General features: G+C 41.3%; 1 protein-coding gene across 1 annotated transcript in view; it reads left to right on the top strand.

Annotated features, from left to right (window-relative positions):
• The window catches only part of LOC129238714 (protein sidekick-2-like), a 96,631-nt gene that overhangs the window by 9,675 nt on the left and 65,075 nt on the right, over positions 1-21,881 (top strand). Inside the window, exons 3-4 of the mRNA XM_054873846.1 lie at positions 10,234-10,360; positions 13,468-13,591. Of these exons, the coding sequence (XP_054729821.1) occupies positions 10,234-10,360; positions 13,468-13,591 (251 nt within the window). The remainder of the gene's footprint in view (positions 1-10,233; positions 10,361-13,467; positions 13,592-21,881) is intronic.

Below are 21,881 nucleotides of genomic sequence, written 5' to 3'. Positions count from 1 at the left end.
GTCCTGCGCTCGATGATGTACCAAGTTGCTAAATAGCTCGCTGTTCCACCGTACGCGATACTCCTCACCAAAGCTGAGAGGACCACTGATTTACGGCGAATTTTTCTCCCGAAAGCTCCCAAAACTTTCTCATTTGCTGTTGACATCATTCGTTAGGTTAAGTTAGGTTGTAATGGAATGCCTAGAAAGTAGGCACACTTGGACGAGAGAAGTTTGGTTCATTCTTTGAGATACCATTGCAAGGGGAAAAAAGTGCTTCTGCACTATTTAGCAGGACGAAAATGATGAGCGTTTTATAGAATGTCAGTTTGTTCCTTCGAGATAGAGAGAGAGAGAGAGAGAGAGCTCTTCTTCTGAATTACCTACTGAGCCCAAAGTAACACCTGTGGGTAAGACTTATTCTCAACTATTATTTTCTCTACCATATTCTCTAGGCTGTTGCTGGCCCCCTGGTAGCCCTTCGGAACTTCAAATCGATGGTTGTCAACACTGGCATATTGTCCAAGACTCGATGACTCAACTGGTACTTTGTTTTGCCCTCATTCACTACAAGCCCCACGTTGCTCGCCTCTCGCTTTAAGCTGGAGTATGTCGATCACATCACCCATATTTTTCCTATCTCTATTCTTTCTACTGAAATCTGGCCAGGTGGAGTGCAATGGGCTCTTGACTGAGTGCTTGGGCTTGTCCGACAAATCTTATCTAATCTAAAATGCCGATCATACAGCGAGGTTGATTTCGACGATAATGCGACGACATCGGCATATTATAGCAGCAGCGACGAAGAGTATCATTTATGGAGTTTACTGGAGTATAAAAAAATAGATCATAGACATAAGTTGACCAGAATATTTGAATTGAAAGCTATTCTATCGGAAGCTCTACATGTACTTGTATAACATAAGAATACGTACATAAACTTTGTTTGAGTAGTCTTCAAATGAAGTAGGTCGTTACTTCACTAGGTTATAGTGCCTGCGCACAATAAACCTCTGATGATGTTTATTGCTCTTAACCATGAACCTATAATTCAAGGTTTCAAATGAATTTGAGCGCCTCCTCGCCTGAAATAACAACGACGACTACGATGTTCCATATAAATCCAGTGAGAAATCGTGAAGCCACTCCATCCAGATTTAAGAGCCTACTTCATAGAAAGAGGTAGCCATCCACTCGAATAGATGTCTTGTTCCCCGTGCTGAGTTCTTTTATAATGACTGTAACATTTTGCCGTATATGCCTCAGTTTAAGCAGCGCTAAAAGCTCACCCAGTCTGACTATCAAAAAAGTCTACAAAGCCTAGGTTCGTTAAGTGCCAAAGCTTTTTCGCATACCTTCATTTTATTGAATATTGCGTCTACTCCTGATCGATTTCTTCGGAAACCTGTTTTCTGTAATGCTTGTTTTTGCAATCTCTCAAGTCTGACATGAGAAAGCGAAGGAGTTGCTTCGCTTAGCCGTAAGCGGTCCATTTCCGAACGTTGTGTTTTCTGACGCGACAATTTTTCAAATTGATAGGGTTTATTTGACCAACCGTTCGTACGAGAATTTGAGTCATCGATTAGCCACCAGGAGGCAGCCGCTGTAACGGCAGATGGGCGCTCTTCAATCGTTTTCATCGAGCCTTGCGTCAAGGTAAATGCGAAATATTATCGGTGGAGTATTCTGGAGGTTGCTTTGAACCTGTGGGCAGAAAAATATTTCGGTGGCAGGCCATGGACTTTTCAACAGGACTCGGCACCGTCTCACAAAGCTCGAGTGAATCAAGAATGGCTAAAAAACAACGTTCCGAACTTCATAAAGTCCACACAATGGCTCTCCAATTCACTAGACGAGAATCCGATGGATTATTCTCTTTGAGTCATTTTGAAGAGCAAAGTCCGAACTAAAGGATTTACCAGTCTCGAAGCGCTGAAGAAAGCCATTGACCGCGAGTGGTTCAAAATACATGCAAGTCACATTCAGGCAACTTGCGATTCGTTTCTGGACCGTCTCAAGGCCATAGTCAAGACAAAAGGTGGTCATATCGAGCAAAAGTAAATTGATTCTTAATTTTCTATTATTTTCACACATTTTTTACATTGAATTGAATAAAAGTAATTTCCCAAATTATATTTAAGGCCTTTTTAATTGGTTGCTCTTTGAGTGCCGGACCAATATAGGGTTGGTTCCTTTCCATTGCTTTATAGGGAAGAGAAGTACCTCATCCATGTTTCGGCAGTTATAGTTGATACCTTAACGAATTCACTCACTGCTTTTTTTAAGCTCAGAAGTCAGTTCCATATTTTTTTTTTTGGCCTTCATACATGTCATGCTCCATATCTGCGAAAAAGGTCTGCCAGAATCGTTGCTTTAGCATTTCTTAAGCTCCAAATTAGTCTTTTGGTTTCACTATAAGTAGAAGACAGAGCTTTTTTAGAAAATGTCAATTTGGTAGAGCATTTTTTGGAACATTTCTTCAAGCGACTTTCGCTTGTACCGGACAGTACAGCAAAATGAATGCGGCCGAGTGAAAGGAATTGCAGCGTAGGAGCTGGTGTTTATAGTAATTTAAACTTTAATATTTTCTCTGAGCTAAACGACAGTTAACACCAGGATATTGTTGTCCGCCACTGGCACCCATGCGACTTGAGCAACTAAATATGTCCTAATACTTAGGGCTACTTAATCAATTCACCCAACCCCTTACCTACTTTGTCACTTTTAGTTTATCCAACGTATTACCACTCTTATGTCCATATGAACATGCCGAGCAGTTCGCTTGGATTTGCTCGCACCACCTCCCGCCCAATAGTTTCACACACGTATGATTCCAAGTTATCTCACTAAATCAAGTGCTGTGTGCCGTACGGGTACACCTGGCATTAGGCTGTCAACTAATACCTGCTGGGAGTAAACCTTGCGTCTTGTGGCTCGGCAATGGCATTAGAGCAACACCTTACACTCGCCGCCACTTCATAGTCGCCGCAGAGCTCTTTCTCTTCTTTCTGAATAAGTTTAGCAACTGACAGCAACTCCGGCACTCTGCGTCGACATGCGGCAGCTCAACACTCGCCATGTACACAAATCATTAGTTTGGTCCATAAAACAAAAGTTAATAGCTTCCCAAGGGGTCAAAAAAGAAAGCGATCCGGATAGCATATGCGGAAGGAAAGACGGCACACGGAAGAACTACAACAAGCAAGGTGAGAAGACGCGCTTGCTTGTTAAACGTGTACGCCGGCCCAGGCCTCATAAGATGGTAGCGGCAACGGCAAATGTTGTAGGCAAAGTTGCGATTGCTGCTGGTGTAGAATAATCGAAATAACTCGAAAGTGCAAAGTTTTTAAGGCGAGCGGTGCAACATATCATAGTTAGTTAGCTGAAAGCCGAAAGGGGGGGAGTTCCGAAAGTAGTTTTACCTGTAGTTACTTGAACCTGATCGCCTGCCCTTGCGGTTGAGTGTTGTCCAGCGCACTTGCCGGTTACAATTTTAAGTGTCCCAGCCTGCTATTTAACACATTCTTGCCGCACAGCACATGCAAACCAAATAATATATGCACATATATGCACGCGTGTGTGTGTGTGTTGAAAATTAAATGCACGTGGCAGCGGCATTGTCGTGCTAGCCAACAATTGCAGCCAAGACATTACCAATAACTGGTGTGCAACTCCCCAGCGCTCCTTTAATGCAGTTCAAGTGTGGGTAAGCGTGAGAGAGGAAGGCAAAAGACACGAGAGCGGCTGGGTGTAATAATAAAAGGAAGCCAATGCCGAGTAATGTGGCCGAAACTTTTAAACCATTTACTGTAATGATGAACACTAAAATTGTGGAAAGGCACATCTACACACATACAAACAAGCACATTTCCGTTGAGTAGCTAGCACAAGTTGAACGAGTGTATAGCACATACACACATACATACATACATTTGTATGTAAAAGAACGTGTAATGGCTTTTGTAGTCGGGCCTAAGCATGAATATGACGCAGCAACGCAGTTATATGACTGGCTGGGTTCGCCGGCGGATTTCTGCCATCAATTACGTTAACAGCTTTCTACTCAACACTAACTAGCTGGCTCATATGCGCATCCGCCAGCAAGCTTAAGCCGCGCGAAAGGACATGCAATATTCGTTCACCCTTTATTCGAAAAAACACCATACTTTTTGCAAAGTATAAAGAACTTAGAGTGCCACCATCTGGCAAATTTTTGTATTCAAATAGTAGGATTTGTGCAATTCTGAAAAAATAGTCATTCGTTTCTGCAATCAACTCATCGTTTGAATAAGATCTTTTTCCTGTCTGCTATTTCTTCAAATTGAGAAACAAATAGTAGTTCGAGGGATCTGTGGGAGCCAAGTCTAGAGAATATGTCATATGTGAAACGACTGCTGAGCCGTGAGCTGGTGCGTTGTCGCGATGGACAAGGAAAATCACTCAATTGAAACTAATGCCAAACACAAAGAAATGGACGGAACTGGCTAAAACTTCGTGTGTGTTCTCTCAAAAGATAGACTATCAAACCATAACCTCAATATGTGCCATTAGTGCCATATTCTCGCTAGCTTTGCGGGGACTTTTCAAACGAGCCTCGTTCTTATATGTGGGTATAACATTTTAATGTAAATAATTTAGATATTGCATAATTTTTGCTAGACTTTTTTGTAATACGTTTGGAAAACGAGTTTTAAAAACAGATTTGTGATTCAATTCTTTTTTGTCAAAACGAACCCATAACTTGCCTTCCTCTATTCGGGTTGCTTTTTCTTCATGCTGTCACGAAGTTCAGTAAGTATGCGGTGGTAATATATAGTTTTGACCAGTAGTAGTTGAAACTTCAGGGTCCAAAGGTACACTTTTTCCAAATTCCATATGGCTGATACATCATTTCGGAAAGTGAGAATAATATATTAGCAAGAAACTTCAATATTTTTTTTTTTGGTTTCATACCGTTTTTAATTTTGACTCCCCTCGGTTTAATTCTTTATCGAATCGGATTATCGATGCACTCTGTGGTTCGGCATTGTCTGCCGACGGCTGGTCGCTAATACAAAAAAGAAAAAACTTCTTCTTTCACTTGATTCTTCTTGCCCGAATTTTCGAACCTGTGCACTTCCGAATGTTAGTCACGCACCTACCAATTCGGCTACGTCGCTGTCCAATTTTAAATACGGTATTTTCGTCAAACCGAATTCAGTCAGAGCTAAGAAGAATCTAGCAAAAAGGGCGCAAAATCGTGTATTGCTGCACAAAAATAATATTCTTTTTGTTTCTATTTCGAAAAACTTGTTTTTTTCTTGTGTGGAGAATTGTTCAACTTACCTGTTTCATAAAGAGCCCGAAATTCGTCAATGAAGGGAAAATATAATTATTAATTACGTATTCATTTTCTCATCCAAGTAGTTTTCCCACTAATCCATACACAACACTACTCCCAATCTCCACTTTTTCCTTTCCTCTGTGAATTCTCTTTTGCCGCCTCAATGCTCCCGAAGCGTTTTACGGAAATTGGTAGCTTGAACAGAAAATAGTCCCACGAGGATACCTCATACAAATACAAATAAGTAAGTAAGGGTGGGCATACAGCTTATTTTACTTAAACAGTTGAGCAAAAAATTAGATGAGTGAACCCGCGAAGAAACTTCGAACTATTTATGACAATTCCAATGAACGTTTACCATAAAGTGCTTTCGGTTGCTCTTGTGATACTCTTTATTAATAATCTTACCGGTGGTAGAGATTTGCAGTAACCGGCACTGCGCTAATCAAAGCGAATGACCAATAAGCATGGATCGTTTTGGATGGGTGTTGCAGCTGTGGTGTTCACATTACGAGCTTTCTTCACTCTGCCGATGTTTTCGTTAGTCACAGAGCTTAAACAGCTTCAGGCAGATTAGATTGGGTTTTGTTAACTTTCCTAATAAAAAATGTACTTACATATGCTCGGAACTGATCTCTAGCGTCAAAGACAAGAAAGTATATGGAGGCGTAGGCTTCAGCTCATGCTCGTGATACACTGTTTCACAGGCATTAGTAAATGTCTGATCATGTGATTTCATTTTTGATTGCATCCGAATTCTGTGATATCAGGCTCATCTGGGTACCTGGTCATAGCTCGACATTGCAGGAAGCTGTGATGCAGATGAGCTGGCTAGAAGAGGGGCCTGTGAAGTAGTTACACCGCTAAACAAAAAGATTGTGATCCCGCTGACTACCTGCGGTCTGCTCCTGGAGAGCTGGACTTCACGTCAACTCAGCGAGCACTATGCAAGTACACAAACTTGTTAGGTCGCAAAATCTTTCTGGCTACGAGTGGATCGGAGTAACTTGCGCGAAGGATGTGGTGAAATCATCTCAGTACTTTCTCCCCGCTTTCGTAGGGCTAAATTTTAAGCATCTTGACTTTCATCTCTTTGCCACGCCTGCTGATATAGCAAGGATTGATATTAAAAACCTTATTGGCTTCATCAGTAGTACGAAGCGGCTAACACCACCCCAAACCATTCATAGTTCTGTTGTCTTTACCAAATACACATCCCCCCTTCTGCTCCTTCCTCTTTTCCAAGCCTTCTTATCTCATTTACAATGGTTTCCCGAAGGACGAATTTTTGATTTTCGTTCAAGTGTGTCTTCTCTTTGAGCAACCATTTCAACCTAACCTAACCTAACATGGAATATTTCTTAATAGTAGAGGAGAAACGCTGAACCAAGGCGAGCGAGTTCTTAACCAGTTAATCAGTCGTTAACAGCGCGGCAATAGAAAGTGTTGCGGAAGGTAATTTTGAGTACTCGTAACATTTTTGTTCCAAGCTTCAAATGACTCATCTCAACATTCTTACCACGTCAAGCTTTATTTCAAAAATAGTAGGGAGAGGGCCGGACGCTGTACACGTTAAGTAACGCATACTGTATATGTATATGAATAAAGCGTATCGGTTGGTTCATTCCTTTGAATTCCATTGAGTCGAAACACCCTCTGGGTCACGTATTTCAGCTCCACACTTTCGAACACAGAGCGAATTGGTCATCGCACCCATTACTGCCTTTTTTTTTTGTCGGGAAAATTAGCAAGTGCAGCACTCAGACACAGTTAAGTCCATTGTACTACGCTCGGATTCCCTTTTAATTTTATTTAAATCTCCCTGATCTCCAAAAAAACTGAGTACATATTTTCGTGCCAAGGAGCCAAGGTGATCGCTTCTTAACACATCAGTGCAAAATACTTCAAACCTGAGTCGAGAGGAAGACGGGCAGACGCACAGGAAGTGGTCCGCCGTCCAATCCTCCTCTTCAAAAGCTGGGCAGGGTACACTCTCTGAGATGCCTACCTTTTTCATGTTCTTCGCCTACAGAAAGTGGCTCGTAATCAGTCCAACCAGCTGTCTGCAGTCCCTTCTGCTTAATGATAGGAGGACTTGCGGTACAGCCGGTTGGACCCGACAATATCACGTTAGTCCATCAGCATCTTCTCTCAGCCTGCCAAGCTTGCTTGTGGGTTGTAGTAGTCCACTTGCTAACCGTGGCTTTGATGGCTTCAAAAATGAGTAGCAGAACAGACTCCGGGCCAACGAAGTTGCCCTCAGAGCCCATCCTAGCTAAGGTATCAGAGGTCTCGTTATCCACGATAACCACGTGTCCTGGTACCCATGTTAGCATCAGGCTATTATGTCTACCGACATGGTTGAGCCGAGATTTACAGGAATCGACTACCTCTGATGTGGTTGAGGGGCTGTCTAAGGCCATGAGCGCAGTTTGGCTGCCAGTACAGACTCATATAGATCTGCCTCTTCATCTGTCTTCCACAACAAAGTTCATCGCTTCTTGAACTGCATACACCTCACGGATGCATGCACTCCAAGAGCAAAATGTAGTTTTGTCTCGCTGGATCCTAGGTAGACCACAGAGCCGGAGCCGTGCTTGGTCCTGGATCTATCCGTGAAAATGCGAAAACAGTGTTTGCCGGGCTCATTTTCTGAGTCTTCCCACAACTGCGGCTCTGGTAGCACTACACTGTATCTCTTTTCAAGTACGACTCTTGATGGCATGGAGTCAAGGGGCATGGAAAGAATAGTTGGATCGAAGTCCATGCCTTCCCGGTTTTCCAATTTTCCGGACAGGGGCCGCAACGGTCCCCATTGTGTTTCAGGCTGCAAATGGCCTTCAAGGCCTCTCCTTGGATGAAAGCATTAAGTGGTGGTAGACCAATCAGAGCATCTAAGGACGGGTCTGAAGTACTTACTTACTTAAGCCTTACTGTCTTATTGACTGTCGTAGTCTGAGGTAGAGTAGCAAGCAGTAAATTCGGCTACCAGCTGCACCGCCTGAGTTATAGCGTAGGTGGGAACTATCGCTTCCATGGCAGTCGGCTTTGCGTAACCGGAACGACCCGAATTTATATGCGGTCAAGGACTGTCACTTCAGCATCATTCCCCGTATATTTATGAGAAATGTTTATGATGCTACAACACCAACAACTTGCAAACTATTATAGCAGCCTCGGAGCTTGTACAACTGTTGAAGATCGAATTCTGAATAGAATAAAGAGAAGTTTCCACCATGTAAAATTCCTATTCGGACGTTTTTTATAGCGAAGAAAATCGTTTGGAATTTTTTTTTTTTTTAAATCAGTGTGATTTTTAATTGACTCCAAATGGCGATTTGTGTGTTGAAAACTGAAGCCGAAGCCATTGACACAAAGTAAATTTAAGTTTCATATACAGTTCGTGATTCGTTTAAATGAGAAATTAAGCACACCTTTTGAACAGAAGGTACACCTTTGTGTATGTTTGTGTGAGTGTGAGTAATAAGGTGATGAGGTGAATGCGTATGCGGTACATAATTTTAAAATTATGCTGCAACTCTGTCTTTGCTTGAATGCCTATCACAGTACCAAACTCAGCTCGGCTTTGTATGCAGATAGGCAGCGCAGCAGCCAAGCAGTCAACTAGTCAGGCAGTCAGGCAGCCAGACATTGAGCCAACTAACAAGCCCGAACAAGCCAAGCAGGCAGTCTAGTCAGCTAGTTAGACAGCGAGGCGTGTAACCAACTCGAAGCCGATGCATCGCTAGGCATTCAAACAGCCCGACACTGGCATGAAACTTTCAAGGCAGCCACAAATAGTTTATGTTTCCTCAATCCTTGCTCTTTTTATATTCAGCAAACTTTTTGAGTTTTCAAATTCCTGCAAATGCCAAACACATGCACACTTATTTATTTGCATATTTATGTAAGTCCTTATGTACTTACACACACACACACATACCTAAGTTAAAGTGGCACTTGCTTTCCGCATTCAAGGCCGTGCAACTAACGTTTTTCTAGCTACGTAGCTGAGTGTGAGGCGCCAAAGGGGTAGTTAGCAAATGTAAGTTCGCTTAGTTTTTTGGTTTATAAAAAAGAAAAGAAACGAAGAAAAATCAAACACAGTTAGCTTGCAAGTTTGTGGAACTCGACAAGCCTTATCATTACCCCGCTGCAATTTACTTGTTTGCCAGCTTCTGATTTGGCTGCCTACTTCGGCTTTGGCTTTGGCTTTGGCTCTACTCTGCTCTGCGGCCTGTTGGCAAAGTGTGCGCGGCTGCATAATTAAGGATAAGTGCAGTCGGCGTCTATGTTGGTGGAAAGTGCAATTGTGGCTTTGCAAGCGGCTTGAAATTATGAGCGTTATCGCGCGCCAGCTAGCACGCACACACACACACACACGCATACAAACACCCTAATGTGGAATGCATGAAAAATTACTTGACATTAATTAATTAATTTCAAAGGCAATGTAAAGTTTTCGAACTTACATAGTTAGAAAACAGGCTGGTTGGCGGCTGTGTCGGTTTTGCTTACTTTTTGACATTCTTTCACTTTTGAAAATTGGAGCGGCAGTTCTGCTTGGTGGCCGTTTATAAAGTGGTTTCTGAGCAGCGTTTGAAATTTTTATTACTTTTGCCATTTTTACTCTACTCTACGCTTTGGTATTGTATGAAATTTTAATTTGAAGCATGAAAATTTTTACATAACTGTTTTAACGAGCCAAATACGCAATGTTGTAAGTTCCTATCGGAATCAAAGTTGCAGGAAATATACGCAAAATCAGGGCTCATATGAAATAGTTGCATAATTCATTTCTGCAGATTAAGTTCAATCTTAATTTAAAAACTTTTCCTGATATTTTCTTTTATACGCTGCATAAAATTTAATCTTGTTACTAAATCAGGTGAATGGTTCATTAATTCTCACTTAAATTCTTTTCATTACAGATACAACTTCTCTCGGATAATTTTGGGCTGCAATTTAACCCCGCCAAAGCCACAGATACGGCTGAGTACTTCTGCCTAGTCAATGATCGTCACATACCGGAGGCGATTGTGGACTTATTGGTGCAAGGTGAGTGGAATTAAGAAAAACTAACAGAATCAGCAGTCAAAGAGATATAATATTTTGTATGCCGATGATGAATGATGAAACATGTTTAGAGGTGTGCTCTTTAACGAACCATTATTCGACTCTGAGCGAATTGGGCAGAATCAATTGATGGGCTGACGTCACTTGGGACGCGTTTACAAAATAAACCGAAATTGCGTTGGTGATATGAGAAACAAAATTAACCAATGACACTTCGTTGGTATCTGTGAACAAAGACTGATTGGTTGAGTGTGCGTAAGTGAGGAATGTGTTTGTGGATCGGCAAGACAAGTCTGGGTGCGTGTCCTCTACAAATGCCCGATGTACTCAGACATTAGGAATCTTGCGGGTGTGGCCATTAGTTAAGCCGATGGACGGTATGATGCGAGTGGCGTATTTTTCACTCGTTGGAATGTCGAATTGTTTGTTCAATATGCGCGTGAATTATTTGTACGGCGAAGGAACTTTTAGGCATTCAGTTGATTAGCTTTAGCTTGTGTGTGCTGTTGTGGGACTTGCGGTATGCCCACCAGTCCAGAGCTGTATGGAATTTCAACCGGTAGTAGACTTAACTACGAAGTCTAACTGGAGACTTAAATGTGGCACCATGAAAAACAGGACCCCTCGGAGCTTGCTCCGACCTGTTCTTAAGGACGGCCCCTACGGGGATTATCGTGGTGGTTGGGGTTTAACTCCCAAATGCAGAGCCTTTTTGGGCTCGATGTGGAGTTGCACTGCCACCGGGTGCCGGACCCATATCACGGTAGAAGTTTAGATAGCCGCGAACCCCTAGATGGTTTGTGTGTCCATTCCACGCTACTAATTGGTACCGTAAATGCTTGCAGCGTTTTTGGGGCTCTCATAAACGCATTGATTTGATCCGTTGTGCTTTTGAGCACCGTGGTGTTATAACGTCGCCGGAAGTGACTCACGTTAAAAACACCGGACGTTGGGCGAGTGTGTGAGTACATGTAAAATAATCGTGCAGAATTCGGCTATCGAATTTCCCAAGTGACGTGGCATCCGAAGTTCACCTCAGAATTGTATTTTTCACCATAGTTAAAGACCAAACCTAGTTAGTCTAGCATCCCAGATACTTTTCCCTAATAGAGTTAAAAACAAGGTTTGTTTACAAAGAAACCCGTCTTAAAATTTTTGATTCTACGTCGATATAAACTTTATTTCTCAAAGTGGCATAAATCTGAATCACCCACCATTGCGCGAACTCCTCTTAAATTATCTTTACAAAGTCTGCCAGTATATTAGTCTGTATTTAGGAGGTAGCATATCACTTTCTTCCTAATTCAGCCTTCTTACTGGAATCTTTCCTGCAATCGACTCGAGTTTTCAACTATACGTAAAACGCATTCAGCGAGCACTAGACCCATTCATTTATCACAAGTCCTTAGAAGACAATGTAAAGCTGAGAATAGATAGATAAATTTGTTGTGAGGTTTGCACTTCGACCTCAAAATCTTTCATGCCCTCTACTCATCACAGTACCTCATCCAACCCCAGTTCCCTTATTAAACTTAAGATAGAGCTGGGTTGGGCTGAGCGTATATGGTACCTATATACCTATGAAACGAGACTTTCAGCTATTAGTCCATATATGTCACTAGGAGTATTTTTAAACCTTCCCAAACGTCTTGTTTTTTTCGCCTGTCATCTGTCAACAATATTTAGTTCATTGTTTGTTACGGTTCATACAACAATGCATTTAGGGTTGCTCTTAAAAATGTCGAATTTCGTGCCTTCAAACTACGATTTGCAGACATCGTTGATTTTCTGTTATCAATTGAAGAAAAACGCTTCTCAAGCTCAGCAAATGCTTATAGAAGCTTATGGTGGGCATGCTCTAAGTAGAGCACAGTGCTTCAGGTGGTTTGAAAAATTCTGGAGTGGTGATTTTAGCGTAGAGAACGAGGACCGTGGCCGGCCACCGAAAAAGTTTGAGGACGCCGAATTGCAAGCATTGTTGGATGAAGATGATGGTCAAATGCAAGAAATTATAGCAGAGTAGTTGGGAGTGACCCAAAATCCATTTCCAAATGTTTGAAAGATATGGGCATGATTTTAATGGTCGGAAGATGGGTGCCGCATGAACTGCTAATGTGACAATGCGCCGCCACATCGAACAAGAGCGACCCGGAAATTGGTGAAGACGTACGATTGGGAACCGCTGGTGCATGCGGCTTACTTCACCAGACTTGGCGCCTTCCGATTATCATTTGTTTGCATCGATGGGTCACGCACTTTCCGAGCAGCGCTTCAATTCCCACGAGGAAGCCAAAAAATGGCTCCATGATTGGTTTGCTGCCAAAGACGGCCAATTTTTTGGCGGGGCATACACAAACTGCCTGAGAGATGTGAAGAATGTGTAGCTATTATTTCGAAGATTAAATTTGTAACCATTTTGGTATATGCCTTCCTCCTGGACGTAATTGACCGAGATGATTCAACCTTCTCCGCACTATACCGTTACACGCAAGGAAAAGGCCTATTGGAGTTTCCGAGAAACACGGTTCGGTGGACCATATCCCGATTATGTGCAGATAACTGCGTAGTCATCAGTGAACTGTGAGCATTCCCATGAGCATTCTCAGTTTATCCTTGGGGAGGGTTATAAGGTTCTTAAACCCCCTTTTGTCTTTGAGTCATCTCTATACCAGTGCATGGTACACTCTTGGAGTTTCCTTTCAAATGCAGGTGCACTTCAGTTTACCTTGTCGTCCAGTTCTATTCTTAACTTCTCATATAATATGTTGACTTCTACTTCTTTAATGACTTTAGTGATACCATCCCTGCCAAGTGGGACCCGTACACTCAGCAATTCCATGTTCTTAGCTGACATCACTTTTCGTTTCCCAAAATCTTCCTTAGTAATATTCAACAGAGTACACTTGGTTGATTGCTGATTGGAAAACTTAGAAATGCTAAGACTCTAAATAAGGCTAAAGCGCATTGTAAATTCCTATTATCTTTCAAAACTATTTCATGGAATTATTCAAACCAAACTAAATTTAAATTTTAGCTTGTTTCTAAAAATAATTTATTCAAACTTATTTTCTCACCTCTACTTTTTTCAGATGTACCCGATCCACCTGAGCGCCCACTTTTAATAAGTTTTACTTCGCGTTCTGTGAATCTTTCTTGGGCGCATTCTCAGCATCCACGAAATGCACCAGTGACGCATTTTATTATTGAGACTCGGTAAGTATGTCGTCAAATTTAGATCCGAGATCAATTAAAGAGGTTACATATGCATATATCGAGTATTTTTTAAGAACGTGGGAACTTTAAATGATAATATAGAACACAAATATTGTTGGAATGATTGTTTTTTTACAATCTGGAAGATAATTTGTTGGTAGGTTGCTACGAGCTACATCGTCCATTTGATTAGTCATGAGCGCCTGTTTCCTCAGGTGCACAGAGGACACTGACTCCGACACTCTTAACTTGAGGACCTGGAGTATCTGTGGAAATATCATAAGTCATAAAAAAGGTTGAATTAGCAATTAGGTGCCAGTACTCGATGGTATATTTTCCACTACTTGATAAGCAGTCTATGACCTTCGAAGTACCCTTCTCATAAATATCTACGCTTGTCTCAACCTTTGCCGCTTACCGATGGGATGTATCTTAGTGGGTTTTATTTTTATCCCCAAAGGAGGCAGGGGCTTACATATGAAACCAAAGGATTTTAGGCCAATAACCCTCACCGCTTTTCTCAATAAATCATACACTACGCATACTCTAAGGGCAGGTACGCGAAAACAGTTTTAACGAAATTGTAGACGAAATGAAAAGAGGGCTTGCCCTTAAATAATCTATGCCAGGTATTTTATCAGTATTGAAAGGTGGGGACGGGTCTGGATCGAAATTTTGTTTGGTGTTACTTAAAAAAAGAATAAATATACCTTTGTAATTCAACAGAGCTGCACATAAATACATCCTTTACCACAACTTTCCCAACGAGAGAAGATTAGGACAATGGAGTAATGGCCATTAGAAGTGGAGTTAATATAGTTTCAGATCAGTCCATAAGTTCGTGCGTTTTTCAAAGGTGGTTTTAAAATTAATAAAAAATGTTCATTATTTACATTGTCTTCCCAACGTTTAGGCAAATTTATAATTCCCTGCTCAAAAAATGGTTTGTCCTTGGAGCCAAAATACGCTTCGATATCCCTATTTATAGCTCCTTTTGAGGAGTAGTTCTTGTTACTTATATGGGATTGAAGTCCACGGAAAAGGTGATAACCACAGGGTGCAATATTCGGAGAGTATGGTGGATGCGGCATTAGCTTCCATCCGAGCTCGTTCAGCTTGCCTAATGTTTGCCTTGCGGTATGAGGTCTTGCGTTGTCGTGGTGAAACAAAACTTTGCGTCTATTCACTAAAGACGGTCGATTTTTTTAAGTGCCTCATTCAGGTTTGATAGCTGATGGGAATAATAATCAGCAGTTATAGTCTGGTTTGGTTCCGGAAGTTCATAATAATCAAAACCGGTCATATCCCACCAAATAGACAAGAGAATCTTCTTGGGGTGAAGGACATCTCTAGGGGTCGATTCTAATCATTGGCGGTTGCGAACAGGATTATTGTAAAGTACCCATTTTTCATCACCAGTAACGGTACGGTTCAAAAAACTTTTATTTTCAAGCCGTTGCAGCAGCTGAGAACACACATTCATTGTCTGCTGAAGTTTGGCGACGGAAAGTCTATGCGGAACCCATTTTCCTAGCTTTGAAACCTTTCCCAACTGAAGCAGGTGCCTGTGAACTGTTCCATGAATTTAACCTCTGAGCTATCATATCGACTGTCAAATTTGGCTCAGCTTCCACGAGTTCGAGCAAGGCGTCGGAGTTAAAGACTTCAGAACGACCAGAACGCGGGGCATCCTCCACGTCGCAGTTACCACTTTGGAATTTTGAAAACCACTTTTGCGTGGTCCTTACAGTCACGGTATCCTCTCCGTGAACAGTGTTTATTTCTGCAGTAGTAGTTGTTGCATTTTTACCACTTTTATAAAGAAATATATTACAAAATATGCCTTTTATACGCGCTCGAAGATTCCATTTTATTTTTTAACAACACGTGCTTCTATCCGCGATTAAAATCAATTGTTGAATGCACAATATATCAAAGAAGATACAAATAGTTCCGTTATATTCCGCGAATAATTTGTTGTATCCAAAAATCTTACAAAAGTGAAATTATGGGTAAAATACGCACGAACTTATGGACTGAGCTGATATTTATACTGATGGTTCTAAGCTCAATGAGCACGTAGCCAGAGGCATTTACTCTGAGGAGATGAGTGCCAGCACTTCCTTCCGGCTACCGGATCATTGTAGTGTATTTCATGCTGAAATTCTGGCGATCAGGGAAAGCCAGTTGGTCTTAAGGAAAGTGTTCTCACCACAAGAGAAATACATAATCAGATAACCAATCGGCCCTGAAATCACTACAATCGCATAATATAATATTACAGTAAAAGAAAATATCACCGTTTTGACAAAACTAACACATTACTTTACAGTAAATCTGCTCTGCTCACCGGTACGATAGAGGCATAGAAGGTAACTGTAAAGAAGATGAACTAGTGAGATTGGGTACCACATTACAAAATCAACCATATAAAAGGAACAAAAGCAACTTTTAAGGTACTAATAGGTAGAGACTCCATTAAATCTGCGAACGTGCTGTAGACTCAGTTCCTGAACTGTGCAACGAGTAGAAAAACGTGATCAGCATGGGCCGCACAAATTTGACTGTTGAAACTGAACAGGAAGGGCATGAGAAATATTTTTGGGGTTCTAACAGAGCATTGACTTATAGGCAGGTATGCCAGCAGACTAGGAGCAACCCCCATAACAACTACTGCAGAAGCTGTAACGACATGGAAGAAGAAGAGACTATAATACACTTTATAAGTGGGTAGGAAAAAGTTCAATATTCAAGGAGAACGCTTTTTGAATAACTTGGCAGAAGTAGCCAATTTAAAAATAACAAGCCGTGTTAGATGTATTAAAGCCACAGTTTGGTTCAGTGGGGACAATGTAGAGTGAAGAGCGGGGACAGCCCTGGTTGTACCACAATGGACATACAACAGACCTAGGTGTGTCCATTTACAACCACTACTACTATCCACTACTACCTACTTACACGAAGGATTAATTCCAGCATTTTTCAAAAAGCTCTTAACTTTTTAGTTTTATTAACTAAAATATTTTAAAGTATCCGTTGAAAAGATACAATTTATTTGTATATGTATTGGTAGTAGGTTACAGGCACTCCTGTGCATGCTGATTCGCTCATTTAAGATCTTTAAGCTCTTGGCTTTCTCAACACAATTTCCATTTCAGCTCATTACTAATTGAGAGTATGTATTTATAGTTATGTGTGTTTGTGTGTGTGCGCACATATGGGTGTATATGTTGGCATATAAACACAGAGCCGTATATAAAAGAGGGATTGTTCAGACAGCAACCTAAAAAACCATGCAACTTCCAAGTGGAGAAGTTAACTTCGAAGGCTTCGTCAGTTTAAAGAGGCAAACACTAAATGAAATACACTGATGCTGGAAATCTCATACAGCTCATTGATCCATCGGCTACGACCAACATGCAAAGGTCTGAAAATCCGCCGCAGAATCTTTCTCTCAAACACTGCAAGGGTGCTGCCCGGACATCCAGTCATGTTGATGCTTTGGAGATACAGGATTTTAGTTTTAACAACATTCGTCTTTATACCAGTTGAACGAAGTTGCTGATTGAGTTTCGTTGCCATAGTCTTGGGGGGTTCATGCCTACCCCCAAAGAAAAATTCCTACCTTCGTCACTGCAAATGTCTTAACGAGTATTCAGAAACGCCAGCTCTACTTTCCACTTAAGTTCGTACGAGGATTTTTTACACTTCAGCACAATCGCGTTGCGCGCACACATACATACATCTAGATATAGCGCATACCCTGCAGGGAAAAAGACTAGTTCTGATAAAATGATGCCAGTGCACTTTTCAGTTCAACCTGTTCGTCTTCTACCTTTTTTTCATGCTAGCGAGAGGTGTTTTTTAACTTGGCACTGTTCTACGAAATTTCAATTGAACCGCCAAACATCAGCAAAATACCAGTTTATATTAAGTAAAACAACTTCTAGTCCAATACGTGTCTAAAATAAGTAGTTTTCGACCAGTTAAAATGTAACAAAAAGTCATCCATTCAACGATTCATTCTAACGATTGAAAATGAGCGACGAGACGCGGTGCCTCTTAAGCGATTACGTCAATAAGCAAAAACTTGGTTTTTTGGCACTGAGAATCCGCAAGTGATTGCTGAAGAGCCATTACACCCACTCAAAGCCAAAGCTACTGGAAGATACGGCGGTGACGAGAGAAATGTGATTAGACCGTATTTTTTGAGGACATCATCGACGATAAGGTCACTGTTATCGGCGGCCGATAGAAGGTCATGATAAATGACTTCTTGGATGGGCGGTGCTTAGTTAACATGAGATTTCAACAAGACCGTGCAATCGCACACACAGCACGGACCGCAATGGCTATGGTGAAGGAAGCGTGTCCTGGTCGCGTAATCTCCGCGTTTAGTGATCTGGCATGGTCAACAAAATGGCCCGATTTAACCATCCAAGACTTCTTTGTTAGGGGCTACTTCAAGTTCCAGGTATATGGCAAGAAGTCGCAGACAATTGCAGCTCTTAATGAGAATATTCGACAGGCATGCGAATAGTTATCTCGAAAAATCTTGTGGCATATCACGGAAAATGCGATAAAACGGGCACAAATGTTTATTAACTGTATCGGTGGTCACTTGACGGATGTCATCTTTTCCACTTTGAAAAAATTCTAAAGGCCCAAATAAAGATTTGCATCACAAAAATCATTTTTGTCGGAATCCACGTCACTGTTGACAGTTATAATTTTGAGGTTGTAAGAGTCTTCGTTTATCTTGAACCAGCATTAAAACCGATAACAATGTCACCCTAGAAATAAAACGTAGAATCTCTCTTGCCAACAAGTGCTGCTTTGACTAATTAGGCAATTGAGGCCCGTCCCGACGTATGGCGCAGAGGCGTAGACGATGACAATATTTGTTTAGGCGTCACTTGGAGTGTTTGAGAGAAAGATTTGGCGGAAGATTTTTGGATCTTTACACGTTGGTGGCCGCGAGTACCATAGGTAAGAGAATAATCACTTGTATGAGCCTTACGACGACATAGACAGAGCGCAGCGAATTGAGATCCAGCGGCTATGTTGGATGGGTCATGTCGTCCGAATGGATACAAACGCTCTGGCTCTGAAAGTATTCAATGCGGTACCAGCTGGTCGTAGCAGATTAAGAGGAAGGCCTTCTCAGCGTTGGAAAGTTCAGGTGGAGTGAAGTCAAGACTCACTGGCGCCGGTTTGTACGAGAAAGAGACGACTGACGCGCTTTGTCAAACTCGGCCAAAATCGTGTAAGCGGTTATCGCGTCAATGAAGAAGAAGAAGATGAAGAATTGAACTGGAACCAAACAAAAAGAATGTCATTGGACAGGGATAGATTTAAGAATCTTGTTGTGGTTCTATGCTGCACTTGGGAGCCGAAGAAATAAATGTTTGATTTCTTCCTTTAAATACCAGAATCTAGACAAGAATGTTACCATACTCCTTCTTCATTTTCCTGCAGAGCACTTATGCACATCTACATACATATACACACACATTCTCCTACCGTAATGCAAGCAGCCATATAAACGTAATGTGTTTGCATTTGTGGGCATCATAAAGTGTATTGCATGCAGCAGAATAGTGGCAGGATGATTGTTACTATAGCGCGAGGGAGCGAGATGAGCGGCCGCATAATATTCTTGCCGCCAGCCAGCCAGCCATGCACTGATATCCAGCGGGCCCGTCTGCCCACACTTTCCACCACGCCTGCATGCATTTATGCACAACGAAGCTGCACTGCAGTCGCAACGCGATCGCATTTGTTGCAATTTAATGCTGCTGCAATTCCCCAACGAGCGAAGTGAAATCATAGAAAAGCAGGAAAAAAAGAGAAAACAAAAGCCAAGAAAAATAAATAAGTAAAATGGAAAAACGAGTGTTGTATTATCATTAAAGCTGGTAGTGCAAATGGTGTAGCTGCGTACGTTGGCCTGTCAACACACCGGCGCGGCACATAGTAAATGCCTCCAACCAATCCATCAGCGCTGCAACTGTAACAGCAGCGACATCGGCCACATCAGCGCCATTCGCCATCGTCAGATGTATCAGCAGCGTTAACATGATGACTTTCATTTTAATTGATATGTATGTTGAGCGATGGCTGCCAACAAGGGAAAAATGTCATAGAGCAACATACGTACCTACTTCTACATTCCTGTATATGTGTATGTGTATGTGTGGTATGTCACTGTACACATACATGCATATCTAGTCACATTTGCAGCATTATGTGTGTATATGTGTGTGCAGCACTTTCATCCACAGCACTCACTGAAATGAGAGTAAATTTCGTATATAAATATTTTAAGGATAATAATGAATTAAATTGTAAGACAACTTAAGTAGGTAGAAGGAGAAGAAGCAGAAGAAGAAGAAGAAGAAAAAGCGTAGCACATACGGCTACTGAAAAGTGAAAAAAAAACAAATTAGAAACAATTCAGAGAAAATCATTTTAGGAATATTTGCAAACACTGTGGCTTAACCTATAAATGCAGTCAAGCGACTGATCTAGCGAAATTACACCCACAAACCTATACAAGCAAACATATAAATGTTCAAGCTGTAAGTGAGAAGACATAGGTTAGAGGCAGTAAAAATTAGTATTTAAGAAACCTTTTTTATGTATTGTAGATTAGGGAATAGAGCTTAGAAGCAAGCAGTGGCATGAAGAACTAGAATTTTTGATTGTTTTTTCGAACAATAATTTTATTTTGTTTATATAGCCGAGGGAGTTTTTATTTGATATTTTTAGGTATGAGTACTAACATTTACATAAAAATACATAAAATAATGTATTTTAGGAAAATAGTATAGTGTCTTTTTAGGTTCCTCTCTACGAGTAACTTTTTACTGGTTGTAAAGGATAAATTTAGGGATACCGGAATTTAAATTGAAATAAAAAAAAAAATTTCACATTGGTTGGGCAATTTTTATCATTTTCGTTTAGAACCATTTATATGAATAGAACATGAATAACGTAAGTGAACGTCAGCTGGCGCACCCGCGGTGGGTGTGATTGTGGGAGGATACGAAACGTGTCGAAAAAAAATTTCTACCAACTCATACCAACAAATACCGGCTGAAATTTTTTTTGTGTATTGTTGACATTTAAAAAAAAAATAATAATAATTGGCTCGTAGATTTCTGTTAGGTGTTTGGCCGAGCTCCTCCTCCTATTTGTGGTGTGCGTCTTGATGTTGTTCCACAAATGGAGGGACCTACAGTTTCAAGCCGACTCCGAACGGCAGATATTTTTATGAGGAGCTTTTTCATGGCAGAAATACACTCGGAGGTTTGCCATTGCCTGCCGAGGGGCGACCGCTACTAGAAAAATGATTTTATTAATTTTGCTTTCACCGAGATTCGAACCAACGACCTCTCTGTGAATTCCGAATGGTAATCACGCACCAACCCATTCGGCCACGGCGGCCGCGGACGTATTTCCCCCCCTCTACGGCGCAGCTGACTATTTTTTTTTTATTCCACTAAATGTCAACAATACACAAACAAAATTTCAACCGGTATTAAATGAGTTGTTAAAAATTTTTTTCGACACGTTTCGCAGCATCCCATGCACGTACCCACCGCTACTGTACCAGGTGACGGTTGGTTTCGTCATCCATTGAACGGCGTCAGCCTTCAGTATTAAAATCAGTCGGCATGAAATGATGAGGTCAAAATGACTCTTGGCTCCCGGACTATTAGTAATGCTGGCTTTCAAGGCCTCATTCGGAACTGGTTTATCCCCTTTAAGTGAAGTGAACTCTCACGGTTTTTGCGCGAGAATTTACTATATTTTCATAAAAAACATTGCTACTAAAATTTATTCAGAGAAAAATTACTTCTCAGTAACTTTTAGTGGTATAGTTACTCAGCAGAGTATTTAAATATTTTTGTCGGAAATGCCTTAAAATATACATATACTTTCAATATATATAAAGGGTGGTTAAGTTTCAAGGACCGGTGTTGATTTTGAATAAAATACAATTGTTTTAGGAAATTATTGTCATTTCTCTTTATTATGATAATACTGCTATGGCTCAATTACGTACGGAACAAAATATGGGCCAAATGGCCGCCGCGGCCTCGGCGGCACACCTCCACCCGTTGGTCCATATTTTCGAAGACGCTGAGGCATAATTGAGGTTCTATGCCGTTAATGTGCCGAGTTATCTCATCCTTTAGCTCTTGAATTGTTGCTGGCTTATCGACGTACACCTTTTCTTTCAAATAACCCCAAAGAAAGAAGTCCAACGGTGTCGTTGACGTTT

This window comes from Anastrepha obliqua, chromosome 1, assembly GCF_027943255.1.
Source record: "Anastrepha obliqua isolate idAnaObli1 chromosome 1, idAnaObli1_1.0, whole genome shotgun sequence".
NCBI classification, from domain to species: Eukaryota; Metazoa; Arthropoda; class Insecta; order Diptera; family Tephritidae; genus Anastrepha; species Anastrepha obliqua.
The sequence above is the reverse complement of the archived record's forward strand: the minus strand, read 5'-3'. Positions and strand labels throughout refer to the sequence as shown.